Genomic DNA, 27,862 nt, shown 5'->3' with positions numbered 1-27,862 from the left:
CACACACACACACGGCGGGGCGGAGGGCCCGAAGGCCCCACACACACACACACATGGCGGGGCGGAGGGCCCGAAGGCCCCACACACACACACACACGGCGGGGCGGAGGGCCTGAAGGCCCCACACACACACACACACGGCGGGGCGGAGGGCCCGAAGGCCCCACACACACACACACACACACACACACACACACGGCGGGGCGGAGGGCCCGAAGGCCCCACACACACACACACACACACACACACGGCGGGGCGGAGGGCCCGAAGGCCCCACACACACACACACACACACACACACACACGGCGGGGCGGAGGGCCCGAAGGCCACACACACACACGGCGGGGCGGAGGGCCCGAAGGCCACACACACACACACACACACGGCGGGGCGGAGAGCCCGAAGGCCACACGCACAGCAAGGCAAGGAAGGCTAGAGCAGGGAGCCCAAGAGAGCTCGATGCAGAAGCATCAATGGAAATGCTAAGTAGGGCTATAAAGGAAAGTGTGGAACATAGAGAAGACAAGGGGAACCAGTCAGGAGAGCATGCTCACGGGGGACCTCTGGTGGTGAGGCAGCTGTATAGCAGCCATGGTCGTAACATGCGTACCCAACTCTCCCGCTCCTCTCGAAGACTGTCGAAGCTTTGGGGGGGGGGGGGGGGGAACATAACATGCCATACTGGGTCAGACCAAGGGTCCATCAAGCCCAGCATCCTGTTTCCAACAGTGGCCAATCCAGGCTATAAGTACCTGGCAGGTACCCAAAAACTAATTCTATCCCATGCTACTGATGCTAGTAATAGCAGTGTCTATCTTCTAAGTCAACTTGATTAATAGCTGGTAATGGATTTCTCCTCAAAGAACTTATCCAAACCTTTTTTAAACCCAGCTACACTAACTGCACTAACCAATTTTCTCAGATTAGTTTTAAATGTGCTACATGCTAACTTCATGGAGTGCCCCCTAGTCCTTCTGTTATCTGAAAGACTAAATAACAGATTCACATTTACCTGTTCTAGACCTCTCATAATTTAAACACCTGTATCATATCCCCCCTCAGCCGTTTCTTCTCCAGGCTGAACAGTTCTAACCTTTTTAGTCTTTCCTCATAGGGGAGCTGTTCCATCCCCTTTATCATTTTGATCGCCCTTCTCTGTACCTTCTCCATCGCAACTATATCTTTTTTGAGATGCGATGACCAGAATTGTACACAGTATTCAAGGTGCGGTTTTACCATGGAGCGATAGTCATTATGACATTTTCCGTTTTATTCACCATTCCCTTCCTAATAATTCCTAACATTCTGATGCTTTTTTGACTGCCGCAGCACACTGTGCCGACTGTTTCAATGTATTATCCACTATGACGCCTACATCTCTTTCCTGAGTGGTAACGCATAATATGGAATATAACATCGTGTAACTATAGTATGGGTTATTTTTCGCAGTCTGCTGCTCTAATCATTAGCCTATTCCTTGGCCAGTCTGTCCTTAGAAGTCGCTTTGAGATGTATAACCCAACTTCATTCTCCCTTGAGTATATTTGGTTTCAAGCTGCCCTTATAAAAGACAGAAAATATGTACAAAAAAAAATAAATAATGGCTTGCTGCAACCCCAGTAACACTTTTTTTTTTTTTTTTTTTACACCCCCTTGGCACTGTTTCAGACTTTATTTTCATTTTTATTTGGGGCTGTAGTTAGGCATTCCCTATGTGTGAGGTCTGCTATATTTCTTGTTCTCAGAGAAAGCAGAACTGCTTACCTCTAACAAGTGGTTTCAGAGAACGGCAAGATGTCCGTCCTCACAGAACCTGACTTCCCCCACAATATTCCTCCCTTGCAATTGGTTTCTCCAGGTTTAAGCTATATGTTGCTGAATGACATGCTGCACATGCTCAATAAGGCATGCTGAGCTCAGTTTCTGGAAATTTAGAAATCAGATTTCTGTGCCAAGCTTCATCTGATCATATCACCTATGTGTGAAGACTAATATCCTAGTGGCGTGGAGAATACCTGTTACAGGTAAGCAACTCTGCTTTTCTGGGGAAGGTCCTCCCCATTTAGTCACTTTTATTTAGTGAATTTTATGTGAATGTTATTTCAATTAAAATTATAGTTTTGTGATTAGACATATAATGTAATTAGTTCTTGGTGAATTGAACATTATTTTAGGAAAGTTTAGCATTTTGTGAAATAAATTGAAATAGTCATTGTAAAGTTATACATATGCTTCCTTGGGGGCTATTAATTGAGAACAGAAATTCTTTTGACTCAGGTTTTTCAGCCTATGTTGATGGAATATTTTACTTATGATGAACTGAAGGACATCAAAAAGAAAGTAATTGCTCAACATTGCTCCCACAAGGACACTGCAGAACTCCTCAAGGGTCTGAGTCTCTGGAACCATGCTGAAGAACTGCAGAAGGTGTATAAATATTCTGTGGATGAGAAGGCAGATAAAGGTGAGTTACTCTTCAGTTCTGTTTCACCGACTAGAAGTTTTGAGGTCGGTTGTGGCATTAGTTCACAGAAAGGGCTTGGCTCTGAGTTAGTGACTAGATGTAGTTATATATGATAAATATAATATGTAAGTATGTATGATATACAAATTGTGATTGTTTTGCAAGAATGATGTCCTGCCTACTATTCACTTCGTTGGCTGTACCATGGCATTTTATGAAGCCGTGATACGGCTGGGGCATATGTGGTAAGAAAGACCCCTAGAGGAAGCCTATGTAGGATGAAATATGTTGGAAATTTAATGCTGCTGTTTCCCTCTCCTGTTCCTATTTTTTGGACAAATGATTTAATGCTTCTGTGAGATTTATCAGATTTTTATCGATCAAAAGGATCAATAGTTCCTCACTTGGATTATTTTACATTACATTTATGAAAATACGCTACTTGTTAGTTTTATGGAGTGTCCCTAGATTTAGTAATATTTGAAAGGGTATTATAATTGCTCTCTGTTTACTTATTGCATCTAATTTATGATTTTATTATTTGCCATATCCCCTCTATCATCTCTTCTCCAAGCTGAAGATCCAAACTTGTTTAGCTCTTCTTCATAAGGGAGCTGTTCTATTCCCATAATCAATTTTGTTGCCAAAATTCTCTGTACCTTTTCTAGTTCTGCTATATCTTTTTTGAGATAGGATGACCAGAACTGTATGCAAGGTGCAGTTGCACCATGGATTGATAGAGAAGCATTATGATGATCTAAGATTTTTACTTTCCGTTCCTTTCTGAATAATTTCTAATATATTTGCTCCCACATGCTGAGATGAGAATTTTAACTTATTTTCCATATTGACTCTAAGATCCTTTTTCTGAGTGGTAATTTCTAATATGGAACCCAGCATTGTGTACCTGTAGTTGGTATTCTTTTTCCTATGTGTGCATCACTTTGCACTTGTTCACAATAATTTTTTGTCTGCCATTTAGATGTCCAGGTCACCAGACTTGCAAGGTCCTTCAGTTCTCCATAGCTTATGTTTTAACAACTTTGAATAATTTTGTGTGATCTGCACATTTGACCACCTTGCTCATAGTTCCCTTTTCTAGATAATTTATGAATGTTAAACAGCATTAGTCCTAGTATAGGTCCGTAGGGCACTCCATAATTCACCAGTCAACACTGGGAAAACTGACCATATAGTCTCTCATTTCTTATTTTTTAACCAGTTACCATCCACAATAGGACATTGCCTTCTATCCCATGACAGTTTATTATCCTGAGGGACTTTGTTAAATGCCCCTGAAAATCCAGATACTCTGTATTGAGAAGCTCAATGTTATCTAAATGTTTGTTTATACCTCCAAAAACTCTAATAGATTGGTAAGGCAAGACTTCCTGTTGCTAAATCTGCACTGGCTTTTCCTCATTAAGTCATGCCTGTACCTTTGACCAGTAATTTTTGTTCTTAAGAATAGCTTCTGCCATTTTTCCGGTCACCAGTGTTAGGCTCACGAGTCTATAGTTTCCCAGATCACCCATGAAGCCCTTTTTTTCTCCTTGGACAAGCAGGATGGTAGTCCTCACATATGGGTGACATCATCAGATGGAGCCTGGCACTGAAAACATCTGGCCAGCATGCCACTATCTGCGCGGCCACGCAGGGTCCCCCTTCAGTCTGTTTCTTTCCACTGTGCAGTTGCCTCACAGTGGTGGTGCTCTGCTCTGTCTTCAGAGTTCTTCATTTTTTCTTCAAGATTTTTTCACTGCCTTCACATGGGGTCCCCCTTTCCTGGTTTCCCCCTAGTCAGTGGGGCGGCACGGTAAGTTAACTTTTTTTTTTGTATGTGTCCGTCCCGCACCATCCGCTTGTTGGCTCGAGGCGTGGCCTTCGGTTTCCAGCAATGCCCCTAGTGCCCACAGACCATGTCTTTGATTGATCCGCATGATCTGTATTCTTTGCCTGGGAGCATCACATGATGTCTGGGGTTGAAGTTTTTGCGACCAGATGATGCTCAAGGGTTACTGGGCGCAGTTAGATAAAATGGAAAAACTGTTTGGCCCCAAGAAGTTGGGGCCCTCCACACCAACATCAGTCACGTTGATGCTGCGAGGTCGAGGGGACCCCTTGGACAATGAACCTTCGGTGTCCATCCCCACTCAAGCTCCCCCTCTGGAGAGGGGCGCCGGAGATTGACCGCTGTTGGTGTCCTCCTGTTCCAGGACTTCGGATTCTTTGCCCTCCTCGGTGCTGGGGAAAGACCGGACGTGCAGTGGAGATTGAGGAAGCACTGTCACTGGTCACCATCTGGACATGGCTCCAATTCCAGGACGGCGCCGGCATTGGCCATGTTGCCCTGAAGCGGCCCCACTAAGACGAGGTTTCACCCTCTGTTGAATCCAGGAGTCCGAGGCGATCTCCACTGATTCCCATGACAGTGCCAGGCACCAATCCCCCTCGTTTCGAGGGCGATCTGGTGGCATCTGCTCCTCTACCACCTACCCTGTCTACGATGGCCTTCGAGGAGGAGCTAGATCGTAGGGTTCAGTTGGTGGTGTTCCAGTTCCTTAGGGCTATTGAGCCGCAGGCCCCATCGGAGCCTTCACAGATGCTGGAGCCCACTCCCTCGAACTTAACACCACTGCTCGAACGCCTTGATGTATTACTTGGTACTCTCCCTATGCACCCGGTTCCCGGGGGTACCTCTGTCCTCCAGCGGCCATTGTTGCCTCCCCCCTCAGGCTATACCTATCACCAGTTCCTCTGAGGGGCTGCTGGCACCTCGACTACCGCTCTTGGCTCTGGCACTGGGCCCTTCAGGGACCTCTGTGCAGTCAATGCTGTTGGTGCCCCAGTACTCCCTGGGCCCAGGCCATGGGCAGTTAGCACGGGTCCCCCCCATGAGGAGGAAGCCCCATATGACCCTTGGGGGGATGATACTTCTGAGTCCTCCTCCGATGTTTCAGAGGGTGTCCTCTCGGAACAGTCAGCCCCCAGAGGACTTGACCTTTGCCGGTTTCGTCTGCACCAATACTATTCTGTTTCAGCTCCTCACAGAAGAGGATGCTAGGCACTGCATGCTGGAGATGCTTCAGTTTGTGGATGCACCAAAGGAGGTGGTGGCTGTTCCCATGCATGAAATCTTCAAGGAGTTGCTCCTGCATATTTGGGAACATCCTGTTTCCTTGTCTCCGGTAAACAGGAAGGCTGACACCATCTACTTTGTTTAGAAGTCCCTTGGGTTTGAACAGCACTAACTCCCCTACCAGTTGGTGGTAATGAAATCTGCTCTCAAAAAGGTGAAGCGATCCCATACCCATGTGTCCGCGCCTCCAGGCCGGGACTATAGGGAATGGGACGCGCTGGGTAGGAAGGTGTTCCATGGGGCAGTGTTAATAGCCCGTATTGCCTCCTACTAGTTATATATGGCTCAATACTCCCAGAACCTCTGGAAGCAGATTCAAGACTTGGTGGAACACCTCCCTCAACGTCCGTTCTTATCGCTCATCCAGCAGGGCTTTGTGTGTGGTAGGCACAAGGTGCGTTCCATGTACAATGTTTTTGAGATGTCAGCCTGAGTGGCCGCAGTGGGCATCAGAGCCCGCAGAATTGCCTGGCTCAGAGCCTTTGATCTCCGGCCAGAGGTCCAGGAGAAATTTGCGGACCTCCCCTGTACAGGGGGATAACCATTTTGGAGATACGGTGCGGGATGCTGTGGCTCAGCTAAAAGATCATCATGAGATCTTCCAGCATCTTTCCGCTAGCACCTCGGATCCCACCTTTTTGGCCAAAAGGTTGGCAAGGCAAGGGCCCAGATGGTCTCTTTACTGTCAGAAGAAATATTATCCTCCGGTCTCCCTTGGGCGTTCTCAGCGAGTGCCCTCTAGAGGCCGCTCCAGGCAGCCACAAATGCCAAGAGCCTGGCCAGCACCTCAGCTGGGCCCTGCTACAGGGTTTTGACTGGCAAGAGGGAGCACATGTCCAGTCACCATACCCTCTGAGCCGGATGCCCCAGTAGAAGGCCGCCTGTGGGAGCACTGAGAGGAGAGGATCACCTTGCTGGTGGCTGAAAGGAATCAGTAAGTTTTTGCTTGGGACATTGTCTTCTTTAAAAGTATTGGGGCGAAGTTAACTATTTGGGAATATTATTTAGTGTTTGTTTTGTGCTTTCAATTGTCAGGCAGCGAATAAACAGAAGTTAGAATGTTTGTATTTTAAAACCAAAAAAAAAAAAAATAAAGCCAGAAGCAAGAAATAAGCTAGGAGCGATGTACAGTAAAAAGGTTGAAAAGTTCAGTTACTCACCTTGGAAAGGTGTTAAGGTAGTGTGATTTGGTTAGATTAGGTACCAACATTTGTTAATCAAGAGAGCAGTGAGTCACTCTGGCTGACTAACTGCAGTTAGACTGTTTGTGTTTCCCAACCTTCTCACACCTCACCCACCCACCCTTAGCTCATCCTTTAATTTATAGGCAGCTGCCACTTGCACAAAAACAAAAAACAACTTGAGAGTTTCATCATTCCCCTGTAGGCCACTACCAGACATATAGGGGTAGATTTTCAAAGGGGTAAGCGCGTAAGATACACGTGTACCTCCCCCCCCCCCCCCCCCTGTGTGCGTCGAGCCTATTTGCATAGGCTCGGCGGCGCACGTAAGTCCCGGTGCTTGCATCGGGGGGGGGGGGGGCGTTTCGGGGGCGTGTCGGGAGTGACGCGTGGTTTCGTCCCAGGGGTGTTCCGGGGGTGTGGCCGCGACCTCCGGACCGGAACATGGACCGCAGCAGCCGGCCCGGCGCGCGCAAAGTTAGGGGGGGGGGGGTTTAGATAGGGCCGGGGGGTGGGTTAGTTAGGGGAAGGGAAGGTGCGGGGGGGGGGGGGGTTTGGGAGGGAATGGAGGGAGGCTGCGCGCCGACCCCGGATTCTAATGGATACGCGCGGCTACACGCGTTTCTATTGAAATCCTGCGTACTCTTGTTCGCGCCTGGTGCGCGAACAAAAGTACGCATGTGCGCAGATTTATAAAATCTGCCCCATAGTGAATTCACTAATACATTTAAAGGACGTTAATTAGAGCATTCCTACTCCCATAGCAACCTAAAACTTAACTAGGAACTGAACAAATTTGAGATGAAGGCAGCAGTCCAGCAGCAAGAGAGGGGCTTCCCAGTATTTTGCATCGAGTGTCACATGTATGATTTTTTACCCGCCGGTGAGAAATTGTACATGTGCATGCGATGCAAAGAGCTCCTGTCTCTCAGAGAACGAGTCTGATCTCTGGAGGCTAGAGTGGCAGACCTGGAGGAGCTGAGGCAGACAGAGAGGTATATAGATAAAACCTTCAGGGTCATAGTAACCAAGTCCCAACTTCAGACCTGCCCTGGTGCTGCCTTGGAGGAAGAAGGTCTCAAGATCGGAGAGCATCAACCTGGTGTAGCAGGAAAGGATCCTGTAGCAAGGACCTGCTCTCCAGGTGGTGCATTGTCCTGTTGCACCGAGGATGTTTCTCCAAGGCCTACTGCCCAGGAGGGAAGGGTTAAGTCGGCCATCATAGTTGGTGATTCGATTATTAGGAATGTAGACAGCCGGGTAACTGGTGGACATAAGGATCGCCTGGTAACATGCCTACCTGGTGCAAAGGTGGCGGACCTCACGCGTCACCTAGATAGGATTTTAGACGGTGCTGGGGAGGAGCCGGCTGTCATGGTACATGTGGGCACCAACGACATAAGAAAATGTGGGAGGGAGGTTCTGGAAGCCAAATTTAGGCTCTTAGGTAGAAAGCTTAAATCCAGAGCTTCTAGGGTAGCATTCTCTGAAATGCTCCCTGTTCCACGCACAGGTCCCCAGAGGCAGGCAGAGCTCCGGAGTCTCAATGTGTGGATGAGATGATGGTGCAAGGAAGTGTAACTCATATATGTCCACATAAAATTTATACATAAAATCATTAATCAGTGCTATAAATTTTATGTGGACATATGAGTTACACTTAAAGACTTTATAGACCATGTCTGTTTTGATCAAGTTTTTGTGTTGTGATTAAGTGTGTCATAGATCAAATTTAATTTAATTTTTATATGATTTAATTATTTGTGTATGGTGTATATGTTTTTATTTGTATTTATATGTTTCTATATATGTTTCATTTTATTAGCCCCTGAAGCAGCTCATAGAGCGAAACTCGGCCTGAGTTGGGCTTTTATCACATTCTGTGCTCAATAAAGAACTCCTGGTGTTCATTAATCCTTTTTTCTTCTAGTCGCTATAGCAGTGAATGATGACAGACTTAATTGACATCTCAGAGACATGGTGGAAGGAGGATAACCAATGGCACAATGCTATACCGGGGTACAAATTATATCGCAATGACAGAGAGGAGCATCTGGGAGGCGGTGTAGCGCTTTATGTCTGGGATGGCATAAAGTCCAACAGGATTAACATTCTGCATGAGACTAAATGCACAATCGAATCTGTATGGGTAGAAATCCCTTGTGTGTTGGGGAAGACTATAGTGGTAGGAGTATACTATCAGCCACCTGGTCAAGATGGTGAGACGGACAGTGAAATGCTAAGAGAAATTAGGGAAGCTAACCAAATTGGTAGTGCGGTAATAATGGGAGATCTCAATTACCCCGATATTGACGGGGTAAATGTATCATCGGGAAATGCTAGAGAGATAAAGTTCCTGTATGGAATAAATGACAGTTTTATGGAGCAATTGTTTCAGGTTCTGACGAGAGGGAGCAATTTTAGATGTAATTCTCAGTGGAGCACAGGATTTGGTGAGAGGTAACGGTGGTGGGGCCGCTTGACAATAGTGATCATAATGGGGCAGATTTTAAAAGACTTACCCGCGTAAATCCAGGTGGATTATGCGCGCTTGGCCTATTTTCAAAAGGGCCCGGCAGCGCGTGTAAGTCCCCGGGCTTGAAAAAATTGGTGGGGTGGGGGCATGGCCAGAGGCCTCTGCAGGGCCGGGAGATCGCGCTAGTATTCACTCCCTTGCGCACCGACCCCTGATTTTTTTAACATGTGCGTGCATGTTATAAAATCGGACGTATATTTGTACGCGCCGGGTAGCGTGCACAGGTTTTAAATCTGCCCCAATATGATCAAATTTGAATTAATGACTGGAAGGGGACAGTAAGCAAATCCATGGCTCTCATGCTAAACTTTCAAAAGGGAAACTTTGATAAAATGAGAAAAATAGAAAAAAACTGAAAGGAGCAGCTACAAAGGTAAAAAGTGTGCAAGAGGCGTGGTCATATTTAAAAAAAAAAAAACATCCTGGAAGCACAGTCCAGATGTATTCCACACTTAAAGGTGGAAAGAAGGCAAAACAATAACTGGCAAGGTTAAAAGGGGAGGTGAAAGAAGCTATTTTAGCCAAAAGATCATCATTCAAAAATTGGAAGAAGGATCCAACAGAAGAAAATAGGATAATGCATAACCATTGGCAAGTTAAATGTAAGACGTTAATAAGATAGGCTAAGAGAGAATTTGAAAAGAAGTTGGCCGTAGAGGCAAAAACTCACAGTAAAAGCTTTTTAAAATATATCCGAAGCAGAAAGCCTGTGAGGGAGTCAGTTGGAGCGTTAGATGATTAAGGGGTTAAAGGGGCACTTAGCGAAGATAAGGCCATCGCAGAAAGATTAAATGATTTCTTTGCTTAGGTGTTTACTGAAGAGGATGTTGGGGAGATACCCGTACCAGAGAAGGTTTTCATGGGTGATTCAGATGAACTGAACCAAATCACGGTGAACATAGAAGATTGACAAACTGCAGAGTAGTAAATCACCTGGACTGGATGGTATACACCCCAGGGTTCTGAAGGAACTAAAAAATGAAATTTCAGACCTATTAGTAAAAATTTGTAACTTATCATTAAAATCATCCATTGTACCTGAAGACTGGAGGGTGGCTAATGTAACCCCAATATTTAAAAAGGGCTCCAGGGGCGATCCGGGAAACTGCAGACCAGTTAGCCTGACTTCAGTGCCAAGAAAAATAGTGGAAAGTGTTCTAAACATCAAAATCACAGAACATATGGTTTACTGGAACAAAGTCAGCATGGCTTTACCCAAGGCAAGTCTTGCCTCACAAATCTGCTTCACTTTTTTGAAGGAGTTAATAAACATGTAGATAAAGGTGAACCGGTGGATGTAGTATATTTGGATTTTCAGAAGGCATTTGACAAAGTTCCTCATGAGAGGCTTCTAGGAAAAGTAAAATGTCATGGGATAGGTGGCGATGTCCTTTTGTGGATTGCAAACTAGTTAAAAGACAGGAAACAGAGTAGGATTAAATGGACAATTTTCTCAGCTGAAGGGAATGGGCAGTGGAGTGCCTCAGGGATCTGTATTGATACCCGTACTTTTCAATATATTTATAAATGATGTGGAAAGAAATAGGACAAGTGAGGTAATCATATTTGCAGACGATACAAAATTGTTCAGAATAGTTAAATCACAAGCAGATTGTGATAAATTGCAGACCTTGTGAGACTGGAAAATTGGGCATCCAAATGGCAGATGAAATTTAATGTGGATAAGTGCAAGGTGATGCATAAAGGGAAAAGTAACCCATGCTATAGTTACACAATGTTAGGTTCCATATTAGGAGCTACCATCCAAGAAAGAGATCTAGTCGTCATAGTGGATAACACATTGAAAACATCAGTTCAATGTGCTGTGGAAGTAAAAAAAAAAAAAAAAAAGGCAAGCAGAATGTTGGGAATTATTAGGGAACGGTGAATAAAACAGAAAATGTCATAATGCCTCTGTATCGCTCCATGGTGAGACTGCACCTTGAATACTGTGTACAATTCTGGTCGCTGTATCTCAAAAAAAGATATAGTTGTGATGGAGAAGGTACAGAGAAGGGCGACCAAAATGATAAAGGGAATGGAACAGCTCCCCTATGAGGAAAGACTAAAGAGGTTAGGACTTTTCAGCTTGGAGAATAGATGGCTGAGGGGGGATATGATAGAAGTGTTTAAAATCATGAGAGGTCTAGAATGGGTAAATGTGAATCGGTTATTTACTCTTTCTGATAATAGACTAGGGGGCACTCCATGAAGTTAACATGTGGCATATTTAAAAGTAATCGTAGAAAGTTCTTTTTCACTCGGCGCACAATTAAACTCTAGAATTTGTTGCCAGAGGATGTGGTTAGTGAAGCTGTATTTAAAAAAAGATTGGATAATTTCTTGGAGGAGAAGTCCATTACCTGCTATTAATTAAGTTGGCTTGGAAAATGGCCACTACTATTACTGGCAACAGTAGCATGGAATCGACTTAGATTTTGGGTACTTGCCAGGTTCTTATGGCCTGGATTGGCCACTGTTGGAGGCGGGATGCTGGGCTTGATGGACCCTTGGTCTGACCTAGTATGGCATGTTCTTATGCTGGTTAGCGATTGCGTCAGATCAGTGAGTCCTATCAATCATTTGCTGAGGGTATTGTTCAAACTTCGTGAGTACGCCCGGTGACTGCCCCCCTGTGCCCCTCTTGGGGTCAGTCTCCCCATCAGGAGATCTTGTTCTCCGAGCTCTCTGCCCTCATTCTTTTCAGGACAGTCGAGCCAGTTCTTTTGCAGCAACAGGGGACGGGGTTTTATTCCCGATACTTCCTTATCCCCAAGAGGACAGGGGGACTCTGTCCCATTGTGGACCTGAGGGCTCTGAATTGTTTTCTCAAACGAGAGAAGTTCAAAATGGTCTCCCTCGGCACTTTGATCCCTCTCCTGCAGGGAGGAGACTGTCTTTGCTCCCTCGATCTCAAGAGCACCTACGCACACGTCGAGATCTCACGCAGTCACCGGAGATATCGCCGCTTCTTGGTGGGCTCCAGGCATTTCCAATACAGGGTGCTGCCATTTAGCTTTGACTCAGCGCCGCGCATCTTCACCAAATGCTTAGCACCAATAACAGTGCATCTGAGCCATCTAGGGGCGCAAGTGTTCCCTTGCTTAGACCTTAGACGACTGGCTCATCAAGAGCAGCTCTCAACAAGAGAGCGCTTTGGTCTCTGCGCTTAACCGTACAGGTGTTGGAGTCTCTTGGTTTGTCATCAACTACCTGAAATCCCATCTGATTCCATCCCTGCACCTGGATTTCATCAGTGCCCACCTAAATACAGTAGAGGGCAAGGCCTATCTCCCTCCCAACTGAGAACTCACCTTGGTGGACTTGGCGAGTTTTGTGCGCCTTTTGGGCCACATGGCGGCTATGGTCCATGTCACACCCTTTGCCCGCTTACAGCTGCGCAGGGGTCAGTAGACCCTTCGGTCTCATTGGCGGCAAACCTCCCAGGACTTCAATGTGCGTATGTGTCACCCCGCCGTTCCAGATTTCCTTGTTCTGGTAGGAGGACCTAACCAAACTGGAGCAGGGGGCTCTTTTTCGGTCACCCTCTTTCCAAGTTGTCCTCACCACTGATGCATCCACGTTGGGATGGAGTGTCTACATGGAAAGGCTCCGCACCCAGGGCCTGTGGTCGGTTCAGGATGCTCAGTACCAGATCAGCTTCTTGGAGCTCCGAGCAATCCATTATAGCCTGTGGGCGTTCCCGGACCGCTTGGTGTCCAAATCGGTCCTCATCCTGACCGACAATCAGGTAACGATGTGGTACATCAACAAACAGGCATGGGATCGTTCCTCCTGTAACAGGAGATGGTACAGATTTGGTCCTGGGCCCGCTCTCAGAACATGTTTCTTCGAGCCATAGGTACTTGCCAGGTTCTTGTGACCTGGTTTGGCCTCTTTTGGAAACAGGATGCTGGGCTTGATGGACCCTTGGTCTGACCCAGCATGGCAATTTCTTATGTTCTTATGTACTTAGTAGGACAGATAATGTAGTAGCAGACCAGCTCAGTCAGGCTTTTTGGTCCCACGAGTGGTCTCTGGACCTGGTGTAAAAAAACCGCAATAGCATTTATCTTCCTTCCAGTAATGTCAGATTTGATTGTGTTATGATCATTACTATTGTCAAGTAGCTCTACCATCTTTAACCCTTTGTACCAGGTCCTGCATGTTACTGAGAATGTGATCCAAAGTAGTTCCTGCTCTTCCCCCCCCCCCCACCCCATTGTTTTTAGGATCAGCTGCTCCATGAAGCAGTTATTACCCTTAACAGAGCACATGGTGGTAACCTGCATGGAGTAGTAGTTACTATCATAAGCAAATCGCTGGGCACACTGAATAGATCATCAGGTCTTTATCTGCCAACATAAGAACATCATTACTATGTTACTATGCTATGTATTAATAGCATCTAAGAACTTTACCATCCTAGCATACTCTGATTAGACATTTACCCAGTCAGTATTGGAGTAATTGAAATCCTCCATTTATCCATTCAATTTTCTATACCACAGGTTGCCCAATGCAGTTCACAAACTTTGCCCATTTAACTGTAAAATAAAAACACATCTAGCAATAAAAACAAAATTTAAAAAGTAAAAATTAAAACAAAATTGCCAGTTTTATTAACTTAATATGTATATATCTTCATTTAGTGCCATGCATTCTAACTCTCCAGTTGAAATTTTTAGATTTCTGGCATTTGCTTGCATACAAAAGTTCGCTTTTTATTTATATTAGCAACCTGCTTATTAGCCATTGGTACAGGTAGTTTGGAAATCATTTGTATTTTAGTACACCTGAGCTACTTCAGCACTTACTACAACCTCTGTATTAGGATACCATAACTTTTCCCGTAGATAAGCAGCATGAATTAGCCATGCTGTCTGGGACGTCCTATGGGCGGTTAGGTGGCGGAGCTCTCTTCGAACACGGAGTCTTTTCAGTGTAGTGCGCCTGCTTGGATCTTCCTGCGCTGCCCCGATCTCCTTCAGTCCGTTATTTTCGGCGCGCCTACCTGCACGCGGAGCTCTCCTCATTACTTTTTTTTCTGCTGACAGGAAAACTTGTTTTTTCGCTGAGATGCCGCGGCCACCAGGGTTCAGATTTTGCCAATGTGGCAAAATTATGTCGGTAACCGGACACGCTAGATGTTACATCTGCCTCGTACCAGAACATGACCAGACGACCTGCAGGGACTGCGGACGCATGTCCCCCCGAGCCCAGCAACAAAGGGCTGCAAGGATCGCCAAACTGTGGGAAGCGGCATCAGGATTGTATGCCCCTTCCGAAGACTTGACTAAGTCTTCTCCGGGACCCTCCTAGACCTCCAAAGCATCAACACATCATCGAGCTTCCTCTGTAGGGCCTCCCGGTTTGTCCGCAGGGGATGCGTCTGGCGCCGAAGACGCCATCTGCGCCGAACAGTGTTGAGCCCCGACGCATCTGACTTGAGGAGCCGACCGCACGATTCAACACCGAAGCAGGAGCACAAGGCATAGACGACACACCGAAGCAAGTCGATGCCGAAGTTGATGCCCGCGACGTACAGTGTTACTAAAACACCAAAAAAGCACACGTCGGGGCACAAATGACCCAGGGAACCTTCCCCACTCTTAGTGGTGGACTCTGATGTGGCGCCTTCTTCTCCAGCTGCCTCTCACAGTTCTTGGCCTCATCCAGGGTTTACTCTGGCCTGTCCACTGCCTCACAGCATAGGAAAAAATCAGGCCTCCAGGAACCCTTGCAAAAGAGAGACAAGCGGCCTCCTACGGACCCACTTCAACCAAGAGGTCCAGACACTGACATCCTGTTGGCTGCAGTACCACCCAGCGGTGCTCACAGGGAACCGAGACCAGTACCCAGCGATGCTCACAGAGAGCCTATGCCAGTCCCTCAGGACACCTTGGCCTCTCAGGCAATGTCAAAGATTTCCCTTATTCTTTCTCAATTTCTTACTACTGTTGAGCAACGGGGGAAACGTCCAGCCGTGATACCCCTGGAAGTCCCTCCATCGCAGAAAAGCCTCAGTCCAGATCCTTCTCCTCCTGGCCCACCTCCACCGACTTCTCCTCCTGGGGATGTTTCCCCCCAACCTTTCCACTTCACCAGGAGCCTCTACACGGTATCCTTCTGACCCTGCGGAAGAACAACCAGACCCTGTCTCTCCACTGGAGGATCTATCGTATTCCAAGTTCGTGGCGAAAGTGGGGCAACGTCTCAACATTGAGACTAGGAAAATTCCTGACCCAAGAGCAGAAGTCCAGGGTATCCTTAAAATCTTTGAATCGCCTTCGGAACCCACGGCCTTGCCCTCTCATGCTGTCCTGGACACGCGGTCATGACCAGGGCCTGGGAATCTCCCTTTGCGGGACCACCAACCTCTCGAAAAACAGACTTGAAATTCCGTATGTGGCAGTCACAATTTTATTCCACAGTGCATCTTCCTCATGCCTCAATGGTATTGGAGTCAACTATGCAGGATGCCAAAAAATCATGTCTACACTCAAACACTCCACCTGGGAAAGATTCCAAATACTTGGATGATTTCGGGAAAAGGAGTTTCCAATCTAGTATGCTAAATGCAAAAATTCAACAGCACCAGTTCTATATTACACAGTACCTGTATGAATGTCTCCAATCTAAAGCCCCTGCTTCAGGAGGCGTTCCCAGACCACCGACCTCCTGAACAATTCCACGACTTAGAGGAAGGGTTAAGGCACCTCCTCCTAACTGTTTATGAAGGGTTCGATACTTCGGCCAAGTTCACGGCCAAAGCTATCGCTGCCCAACAATTATCATGGCTTTGAGTGAGCGCCATTCGCAAAGATGGCCACGAAAAACTTGCCGACCTCCCCTGTCTCCCGGCTAATCTCTTTTGGAGACAAGTTGAGAGAGACTGTAGCCCAGCTTAAGGAGCAGAAGGTGGCCGTCATGTCACTGACCACTCCTTCTGATACTGCTTCCTCTAGACCAGTGGTTCTCAACCACTGGTCTAGACACCTGACAGATGGTTCTCACATGCGTGGCACACTGAACATGTGACCATCATGGGGCTAAATGTAAACATGCACTCTGCATCCACAGGAATCCTCTCAACTCCCAGCAATGAGTACAGAGCAGATCTAGGGCATTACCCTGCACAACTCGCCATACAAAAAAGATATTCTGGTTCTGATGACATCCCAGTAAAAGCAAAAGAAACATCTTTTACTACCAGGCAAAATAGCCTTCCTTATGAAAAGACAGTAATTTACCACTAATTCATATCCTATTGAGAAAACACAACAAATAAGATTGATACAAATGCCTACATGCTAGTTAAATACCTCACCTCGGTCACATACCCTTCAGCAAGTACAGAAAAACCACAAATTATAAATATGGAAACAGAAACTGGAATGGAAAACCAAAAAAGCTACTCTGCATGCAGTGCAAACCTGGAGAAATGGAAAGAGAAATATAGCACCTAACAGACTCACACAAACGAACCCGCACAAAGTTACACCTGTATTACGGAACACACTCAACAGTAACAACCCTATCTAAGAAATACAACTATTAAACCAGGCCTTAAACCAGCGGTCAGGAACCTTTTTGGCTGAGAGAGCCATGAACGCCACATATTTTAAAATGTAATTCCATGAGAGCGATACAATATGTTTAAAACTAGATACAAGTAAATGTGTGCATTTTATGTAAGATCACACTTTTAAAGTACAATAAGTCTCTGAAAATATTACACCAGGCCTTAAGACACCAATACATCTCCTATTAGGAAAACGGACCAAGTCAGGCTGCTATAGAGTCCTAAACAGAAACTACACGCCAGCAGAAAACCTCACCTGAATCACGTGCTGACCCTCACCTAACATAGAATAAAGAGACCAAAACGCATAACTAGAAGCATGCAGAAAAAACTGAATTGGAAACTGCAACAAGCCAGAGTCTCTGTATGCAATGTAACAAAGGAAAAAAGAAACATCACCCATCCTTATAAAACAAATCAAGAAATATAAAATCATCAGCAGTAAAACTGTACTAACAAAAAACATATTTTGAAACAGCTGATGAGTGGAATATCCAATAATTAAAAACTCAAAAAATTTCCAGATACCAACAAAATATTTCAAAATAGCAGACACAAAGACCCAGTAATGAAAAATAATAAGGATACAAAAAATTTTTTTGCTCTGCATACCTGGGAACGTTTGATATCCAGGTGTCCTGAGACTGTTCTGAATTAGCAGGAGGGAGGGGTGGTTTGCTTGGAACTTTCTCCTCTCTGTCACATACCAGCGCTCTCTCTCACACTGGCTCTCAATTTCACACCTTTACACACATGCTCTCAGTCACTCACATATACACATGCTTTTTCTCTCTCACTTACGGGTTGATACAGTAACGTGCGGTTAAAGATTCCCCGTCTGTAACGTGCTGGGAGCGCACAATACAGACGAGTAAGGCGATCCAGCGATACAGTCTCCAGTTTCACGCGTCCTTAGCGCTTCGTAAAATAGACACATAACCCTTTCCGCACGCAGCATGTATATGATGTGTAAATGAACGAATTAGCTGTATAATGAAGGAATTAGCTATTCCCCTCCGATACTGTAACGGGCGCTGATATTATCTCCTTAGTAACCCGCTGTTTTGCCGCGGCCTTAACGTGTTAGTTTACCGCCTTCCCCTAGTAGGTGTTAGGACTGTGAGTCTAGTAACAAATCCATCGACACCGCTTAAGATACTCAAAAACAATAAAACACAATAAAAAAAAAAAAGCGATACAGAGATGATCGAGAAAATGTAATGCTGTGGGACACACAAAACCTGTCAGAAAAAAAAATAAAAATTTTTAAATACCTGTCGGAGGGCTGCGTGGGTCCAGGCGGGCGGCGGGATCCGGGGGGCAGGTGGTCGCGTGTTAAATCTAGGCCGCAGGTGGGTGGGCGCCTGTTCCAGGCGGCGGCGAGGGGGCGGGTGGACGCGCGTTAGTTTCAGACGACCGGCGGCGGGAGCCGGGGGGCGGGTGGTCGCGTGTTAAATCTAGGCCGGGTCGCACAGGCGCGCATTCATCCAGGCGGAGGAGCCGGCGGCAAAAGCCGCCGGCTCCTCCGCCTGGATGAATGAATGCGCGCCTGTGCGACCCCTGCGATTCGGTGCTCAAGGCAGTCACATGCCGTGACGTCACGCCTTGAGCGCCGAATCGCAGGGGTCGCACAGGCGCGCATTCATTCATCCAGGCGGAGGAGCAGGCCGTTTTCGCCGCCGGCTCCTCCACCTGGATGAATGCGCGTCTGTGCGACCCGGCCTAGATTTAACACGCGACCACCCGCCCCCCGGCTCCCGCTGCCGCCGGTCGTCTGAAACTAACGCGCGTCCACCCGCCCCCTCCCCCCGCCGCCGCCTGGAACAGGCGCCCACCCGTCCGCGGCCTAGATTTAACACGCGACCACCCGCCCCCCGGATCCCGCCGCCTGGACCCACGCGGCCCTCCGACAGGTATTTAAAAATTTTGTTTTTTACACTTCCTGGTGCCTGTCATTTCAAATATCATTTGAAATGACATTTGAAATGACAGGTACCAGCGCACCCAGGTTACTGTATAGGCGCTGTATTAAGCGCCTATGCAGTAAAATGGGTTGCGCGGGCATAACCCTTCCCTAACGCTTTACAGCCGCGGCATGCATTTGCATGCAATTAGAAGAGAGTATCAGGCACTAGGTCAAGAGAACTGTGTGTGCGGGGAGGAAGGGTGCGCCTGACACTGCCGCACTGTTTCTACCGCGGCCTTACAGTATCGAGCCGTTATATAGGCTCTTAATTACACATTTACACACATGCTGTCTATCTTTTCACGCTTACACACACAGGCTTTCAATCACATAAATACATGCTGTCTTTTTCTCTCACACACAGACTCTCATTCACATGCTTACAAACATGTCCTCTCTTTCTCTCATTTACACACAGGCTCTCAATCACATACTCACATGCTCCATCACCTAAACCAGCTCTCAATCACACACAGACACACATGCTCTCTCTTACTTATACACACAGGCTCTTAATCATACATACACATGATTTCTCTCACACACAAAGGATCTCAATCATACACACATACTCTTTCACACAAACAGGTTTTCAATCACAAACTTTACACATACAGGTTCCCAATCGTAAACTTACATTCATGCTCTCTCTCTTACGCAGGCTCTCGATCACACACATACTCTCTTTCACATATACAGGCTCTCAATCATTCACATACATGCAATCTCTCACTCACACACACAGGATTTCAAACACACATGCTTGCTCGCTCATTCACTCTCACCCCCACCCGGGAACTCGCAGCGGCAGCAGCCTCCTCCCAACGCTAACCTCCTTCATTTTCAGCCCTCGCGGAGGAGTCCCATCGGCCGCGGTTGAAGCTCTTCTTCATTTTCCTCCGAGCTGCGCTGCACATTCTTCAGACCGCACCTCTTCTTTTCGTCGGACCGACGCTGATCACACTAGCGTGGTCTCTTCTTCCCGCGCACGCACCCGATGCTCACCACTTCCGCTTCCGGGCCGCGGGGGGGGGGGGGGGGGGGTGGGAAGAAGAGAGCATGCCGGTGCCGCCGACTCAGCTATTCTGCCGCGTTCCGCCCAGGCTGACAGCATTTTAAGCCCGGGCGGAGGAGGACCGGGGAGCAGCTGGGTCAGCGGGGGACTGGAAAGTGTGGCGACACACTGATTTAGATTTGTCTGCGAGCCAGATGCAGCCATCAAAAGAGCCATATCTGGCTCACGAGCCATGGGTTCCCAACCCCTGCCTTAAACACTAATACATTTCCTATTGGGAAAACAGAATAAGCCAAGCTGCTATAGAGCCCCACACAGAAATAATTGTAAAGCTATACTAAAAATGTTACAAAACAGCTGCTGAACAGAATAATATCCAACAATTAAAAACTCATAAATTATTAAAACATGTCCAAATATCAATAAATATTTCAAAAGAGCAGACATCGCATAATACCCAATAATTAAAATGTCAGTCAATCAAGAAAAATAACCTTAAAAAGCCAACTTTACTTTCCCTCTCCAGCAACTCTCCTACTCCTTTCCCTTCCAGGCCAATAGCACTCGCCAGAAGCAGCAAGGGCTGCTGAAGCTCTGTCCTCACCGCCCCCCCCCCCCCAAACAGGACCCCACGACCAGTCTCGGTCTCTCTCTCACACCAGTCATCTTCCTGACCAGTCTCTCTCTGTCACACTCATGGTCTCTTATAATCACACACAAATGCTCTCGCACCCATTCACACCAGCTCTCATCCTGGCACCCATTCACACCCACAAGCTCTCATCCTGGCACCCATTCACACCCACAAGCTCAGGCACCCATTCACACCCACACACAAGCTCTCACCCACACACCCATTCACACCCACACACACACACAGGCAAGCTCTCACCCAGGCACCCACACACACACAAAAAAGCTCACACCCACCCACACAAGCTCTCACCCAGGCACCCATTCACACCCACACGCAAACACACACATACAAGCTCGCACCCAGGCACCCATTCACACCCACACGCAAACACACACACACAAGCTCGCACCCAGGCACCCATTCACACCCACACGCAAACACACACACACAAGCTCTCACCCAGGCACCCATTCACACCCACACGCAAACACACACACACACGCTCTCACCCAGGCACCCATTCACACCCACACGCAAACACACACACACACGCTCTCACCCAGGCACCCATTCACACCCACACGCAAAACACACACACACACGCTCTCACCCAGGCACCCATTCACACCCACACGCAAACACACACACACGCTCTCACCCAGGCACCCATTCACACCCACACGCAAACACACACACACACACAAGCTCTCACCCAGGCACCCATTCACACACACACACACACAAGCTCTCACCCAGGCACCCATTCACACACACCCACACACACGCTCTCACCCAGGCACCCATTCACCCCCACCCCACACACACAAGCTCGCACCCATTCACCCCCCCACACACACACAAGCTCTCGCCCAGGCACCCATTCACCCCCACAAGCTCTCGCCCAGGCACCCTTTCACCCCCCCACACCCCCCCCCCCACACAAGCTCTCACCCAGGCACCCATTCACACACACACACCCACACAAGCTCTCACCCAGGCACCCATTCACACACACACACACACACACACACACACACCCCACACAAGCTCTCACCCAGGCACCCATTCACACACACCCACACACCCACCCACACAAGCTCTCACCCAGGCACCCATTCACTCACACCCACACACACAAGCTCTCACCCAGGCACCCATTCACACACACACACACGCTCGCACCCATCACTCACACACGCTCTCACCCAGGCACCCATTCACACTCACGCTCGCACCCATTCACACTCGCACCCATTCACACGCACACGCTCGCACCCACACGCTCTCACCAAAAACTTCTTTCTTCACTGCAGGGATGGGCTCCAGTTCCGCCGCGGCTTTACTCCAGCGGGCCTTACTTTTTTGCCACCACGGGAATGGGCTCCCGTGGGTGGCCTCAGTCAGGGTCGGGTTTTCTCCTTGCCGCCACGTGCTGTGACAGCCTTGTTTGGTCGTGGTCGGGTTTCCTCTTCGCCGCCATGGGAATGGGCTCCCACGGCGGCTTTGCTTCGGGGGTCGGGTTTCCTCTTCCGCGTGGCCTTGCTTCGTCTGAGTTCAAAAACTTCTATTCCTCCCCCTCACCGGCCTATCAAAGGCTTCCTCCCTTCTTCCTACTCCCACTGGTAGGGAGGAGGCTTCCACTTGGCCTGCGCAGGGGCAGGCAGAATGAAGGAGGCTTCCCATTGGGCAGTGGGGGTAGGAAGAAAGGAGGCTTCCAATTGGCCCGTGGGGGCTGGAAAAAGGCAAAAGGAAAATAGAACGGGGTAGTGGGATACCAGGAGACGTGACACACCTGCCAGTGTTTGGCGACACACTAGTGTTTCGCGACACACCGGTTGAGAAGCGCTGCTCTAGACGATATTTCTCCTTCTATAGGAAGCCTTATTATCAACGACGTTCTTAGCAGCCTTACCCATCCTACCGGCCTGCACAATACATACCAAGTTGTCCTCAGCCTTCCCAACAACAGGGGACTCGACAACGCCAATGCCTTCCTCGGCAGCCTCGTCCACCTCAGGACAAAATTTGTAAAGCTGTATCCCCTAAGCCCCCTCAGGGTTTTTAGGGTGGGTGAACCCATTTCTACCGTTTCCAGTGGGGGGCAGGGTCTCCCACCTTTTTCCAGCAAGGAAGGCGATCACATCCGACCTTTGGATTTTACAAATCATACAGGAAGGCTATCCCATCCATTCCACACCTGGTGCACCTGAAACACCTGACTGCACGCTGCGGACCCCTGCAACAGGAAAACAACAACTTGCTTCAACAGTGCATTCGCGAGCTACCCTCTGCACAGTTCCACCAGGGCTTCTACTCCCAATACTTCCTCATACCCAAGAAGTCGGGAGCCTTAAGACCCATTATAGATATGTTCTCTCAACAGACACCTGACTAGGGAAAAATTCAAAATGAAGTCACTCAAGTCCATCCTTCCCTTCCTTTGCCCCAACGATTGGATGTGCTCACTGGACCTCAAGGATGTCTAATTGCACATACCGATGCATCTCATGTCCTGGCGGTACCTATGCTTCACGGCCACTGGCCGCCACTTCCAATACAAGGTGCTCCCATTTGGCCTCTCTTCAGCCCCCAGAGTTTTTACGAAATGCCTAGAGGTAACAGTGGCTCACCTCCGATGGGGTATTCAAATATTCCTCTACCTGAACGATTGGCTGCTGGTGGCCCCCAACCTGTCCCTCCTACAGAACAATCTTCTCGCAACCATATACTTTCTGGACAACCTAGGACTGATTGTCAACTACGAGAAATTGAATCTGTAACTCACTCAGGTCTTACAACTCATTGGGGCTCATATCGTCACCATTCAGGATAGAGCCTTCCTCCCGGAATCTTGGGCCCTTGCCCTGAATCCCTCGCCGGCCGCCTCCAAGAAGCCACCACTGCTCCTGCTTGCCAGATCCTGACCGTCCTCTGTCACATGGCAGCATCCCTGTCGTTCCCCACACTTGCTTTCACATTCATTGTTTACAACGGGGACTGAAGTCACAATGGAACCAGTTCTCCAATCCTCTCTCCACTCCTATCACCCTCACGTCCAGCATGAAATGGGATTTGGAGTGGTGGCTGACACCATCTGCTCTCACAATAGGAGCACCTCTGCGGGACCCAGTACATCACACCGTCTTCACCACAGACTCTTCCACCAAGGGGTGGGGCACTCACCTAGTCCACCTTCAGACTCGAGCCCTGTGGTCTGCCTGGGAACCATCGCAACAGATCAACCTCCTGGAGCACTGTGCCATTCAAAACGCTCTTCGAACCTTCGAATAAGCACTCAAAGGGTAGACTGTCATGGTCCACACACAACCAAGTTGCCATATTTTACATCAACAAGGAAGGAGGGTCAGTTCCTGGAACCTTTGCAGGGAGGCTGTGGGGATCCTAGAATGGGCAGAGAACAGATCCATCACTCTACAGGCCACATACCTAACCGGCATCAACATCTCCAGAGCCAACAGACTGAGCAGATTCTTTCATCCCCATGAGTGGGAACTCAATCAGGACGTGGCGGAAAGACTCTTTCAAACCTGGGGTCTTCCACGAGTCTATCTCTTTGCTACAGAACAAAATCGAAAGATACAGACTACCTGCTCGGTGTATCCCAGGTCCCAATGACTAGCGCAGTACGCGTTCCTCATCGACTGGACGGGGGGGGGGGGGGGGGTCGTCTACTCTACGCCTTCCCATATCTCTAATCTCTCGCACAGTCCAGAAATGCATCACAGACAATGCAGACCTGATTCTCATCGTTCCAGTGTGGTACGCATATCTAGTTCGACTATCGGTGGACTGACCGATTCCCCTGGGCAGCAGTTCAAGCCTCCTCACCCAGGAGGTAGGCTCCCTGCTTCATCCGCTTCACTCATCTCTGAATCTCACTGCGTGGAGATTGAAAGGCTGGGACTCCATGCCTGAACCTTTCTCCTTAGCTTCAGGATATTTTAGTTTCCTCCAGGAAATCCGCCACAAGAAAAAAATTAACAAAGGAAATGGGCCCATTATTCCTCCTGGTGCTCAGAAAACGGAACGGACCCATTCACCTGTCCACCTGAGCGAATATTGGATTACCTCCGTCTGCTCTACTAGAAGGGACTAGCCACAGCTTCTGTCAGAGTCCACCTCAGTGCCATAGCAGCCTACTATTCTCTGCACAACGAAGCCCCAATCTCTTGTCACCCGCTCATCTCAAGATTCATGAAGTGGGTTTTATGCCTCCGGCCTCCAATTCAGAAACCTCCAGTTCCATGGGATTTAAATGTAGTGCTAGAGCAATTGATACTACCACCATTTGAGCCACTGGACACTTGCTATCTCAGGTTCCTCTCCTGGAAGGTCCTCATTCTGCTTATCCTCACCTCTGCGAGACTGGTCAGTGAGTTGCAGGCCCTGGTGCAGTACTCACCCTATCTGGAATTCTATCACGACAGTTATGCTGCGTATGCATCCCGCCTTCTTTCCTAAATTGGTTTCAGTTTTCCACCTCAACCAATCCATTGCCCTTCCATCCTTTTACCCAAAGCCACATAGCAATGAGGGCGAGCGTAACCTGCACTCGCTTACTATAAACGCCACCCTAGGACTTCCAGTTTCCAAAAGAACCCTTTCGTCCTGGATCTCAAATTGCATATAGTTCTGCTATCAGAAGCGTTCGGAGAACTTGTCTGCCTCCCCTAAGGCTCACCAAGTCCGTGCTATGGCTGCTTCAATAGCTTATCTTCATGAGGTGCCCATTCTAGACATTTGCAGAGCTGCTACCGGGTCCTCGCTGCACATGTTCACAGCACACTACTGTTTAGACAAGCAGACCGCAGCTGACACATACATGGGCAAAACAGTTCTCAGATCGGGCATTTCTTGAAAGTTGTGAAGACAACAGATAAGAACTGTCCGCCTATCTTCTCTACTGTCTTGAGCGCACTACCTCAAATCATCATTAGGAGTTGATCAGAGATTTTTGCGCTCAAAACATCAGCTGGGGACTCCCAGACAGCATGGCTAATGCTTATCTACGGGAAAAGAGCAAGTTTGCTTACCGTAAACTGTTCTCCATAGATAGCAGATGAATTAGTCATGCTGATCCTCCCGCCTCCCTGGTCAGTTATTGTTCCATTTCCTCTTGCTTGGACACGGACTGAAGGGAGATTGGGGCAGGGCGGGAAGATCCACGCAGGTGCACTACACTGAAAAGACTGTGTTCTAAGAGAGCTCCGCCTCTTAGCCGCCCGGAGGACGTCCCAGACAGCACAGCTAATTCATCTGCTATCTAGGGAGAACATCGTTTATGGTAAGCAGACTTGCTCTTTCCTATTTTGGCAGTATCTTTAGGAGATTCCTCACTCTGAACAATGAACTCCTGAACAACTGTAGCTTTCCCCCATGATCTAATTTAAAAGTTGCTTTATCTTCTTTCAGTATTAGTACCATCCTGGTTAAGGTGGAGCCCAATCCGCCAGAATAGGCTCCTCCTTCCCCAAAATGTTCCTCAGTTCTTGCTTCTCTGCTCATAATTTTTACCTTATTTTGATTTGGGATGGATGTAATGAATTTTAGGTCAAACTAAACCCTAATGGTAGGACATTAACTGTTGAAAGTTTTCCATCAGCTTTATCATTATTCCTGTAGTAATGCATCCTATGCCTTTTGCTTAATAAAATGTTTATATATGAAGGTATTTCCACTGAATCTTGACTTTTGATTATCTTATTTTACAGAAATCGAGGTGACGAGCAATACCACATATATTTCCCATCTTCCTCCTGAAGTAATGTTGAAAATATTTACCTACCTAAACCCTCAGGACTTGTGTCGCTGCAGCCAAGTAAACACTAAATGGTCACAACTGACTAAAACTGGATCTCTTTGGAAACATCTTTATCCTGTTCTTTGGGCCAGAGGTAGAAGGGCTTAGGTTTTAAACTGTTTTTAAAACATACCATCTGAAAAATTGTACATGCTCCACGCTGGTAACTTGTTTTTCCTGTTTCTCCATGTATTCTACCTAAAAGTATTTTATTTATGGGTGGGGAAATGTTTGGGCTTGTCTTTCCAAATGTTTTCTACACAAAAATGCAAATATTCACAAAATTTGTAAAACTGTACATTTACTGAGGTGACAAGCAATTCGTTTTTGATACTTTTCTTCTTGGTCCTCCTGCAGTAAAGTAAAATTAGTAAGGAAACTAGTGTGCTGTGGCTAAGTGGCAGTGCTGTGAATTGCTCTGCAGAAATCTCTATAGTTTGATCCCTGAATCGGGTCATCTGCTTCTAGTTTGGCTGGGCTGAGGATAATGTAGAAGTAGCATTTACAGCTGCTTGGAGGAGGAGGAGAGCCTTAGGTCATTACTTAAGGGTGACTACTAGTGGCTGCATTCAGGGCCCTTTATTGCAGGGCTCCAAAAAGAGGTGCATGACCCAAGATTGTTGCGACGATGACCGGATTAGGTATGTTGGATGGTAAATAAAATAAAGGAAAACTCTCCTGTAATGATTGAAGGCTTATAGAACTAGATCCCAGCCCTGTTTCTAAACTTAACTGAAAGTACAAAGGAGCAGAAGGAAACTAATTTGTCCCCTTCCCCCCCCCCCCCCCCCCCCCCCCACCAAAAAAAAATAGCTTTCCTTTCGTGTAGCAGATGGACTCAAAACAAGTGGATATAGCATGCTCGTGCTAGCAGTTGGAGACGGATCTGACGTCAGCACGGGTACATATTACCCCCACAGGAAGTGCAGCAACTCAATTTCCATCTCCAAAGCAGTTTGGAGCTTGCAACGCTCGCTGAGCGTTCATCCAAATTCTACTCGACTAAATTCTTGAAGACTTCCATTTGAAGATCGAGCCCCGCACTCCTGCGGTGATACCCTACGGTCCCTCCCCCAGTTGAGTTTCCCGAGGTGATTTCCGTGGGTCCTCGGAGGTGAGAGCCTCGGTCCGGTGGCCGAATCGTGGCAGGGACCTAGCCCCCAGGTGAGAAGGGCTCGGGCGCGGCGTAGAGGCGGCCTCGGTCCCGACCCGTGCGCGGTGAGGACTTAGCCCCCGAGTGAGAAGGGCTCGGGCGCGGCTTAGAGGCAGCGGGTGCACTTCCTCGAGCGTGGCGGTGAAGGTACTTACCCTCTCCCCCCGCGGCCGGAGACCGCCCGGGTCACAACCGGGAAGCGCCGAAGATCAGGTAAGGCGTACATCTTTCTTTGGTCTCTGGAGGACGAGGATCAGCAGGGTCGGCCTCCGTTGCGGCCCGCCATTTTGCCTGCCTGTTCACTTCCGTGTTATGCACACATAGTTACGCGCACGTTGTTACGCGCACGCTGTTACACGTACAT

The 27,862-nt window shown here is 47.9% G+C and overlaps 1 protein-coding gene across 3 annotated transcripts in view; it reads left to right on the top strand.

The window, feature by feature from the left end:
* The window catches only part of LOC115082041 (F-box/LRR-repeat protein 5-like), a 194,891-nt gene that overhangs the window by 70,198 nt on the left and 96,831 nt on the right, over nt 1-27,862 (top strand). For all 3 annotated transcript variants that reach the window (XR_003854059.1, XM_029586305.1, XM_029586306.1), the window contains exons 4-5: nt 2,279-2,465; nt 26,257-26,439. Coding sequence is in view for 2 of the 3 variants with exons in the window: in XM_029586305.1 (XP_029442165.1) it covers nt 2,279-2,465; nt 26,257-26,439 (370 nt within the window). In the remaining variant the exon portion in view is untranslated. The remainder of the gene's footprint in view (nt 1-2,278; nt 2,466-26,256; nt 26,440-27,862) is intronic.

Source organism: Rhinatrema bivittatum, unplaced genomic scaffold (genome assembly GCF_901001135.1).
Source record: "Rhinatrema bivittatum unplaced genomic scaffold, aRhiBiv1.1, whole genome shotgun sequence".
NCBI classification, from domain to species: Eukaryota; Metazoa; Chordata; class Amphibia; order Gymnophiona; family Rhinatrematidae; genus Rhinatrema; species Rhinatrema bivittatum.
This window is presented reverse-complemented; position numbering and strand designations above follow the sequence as displayed.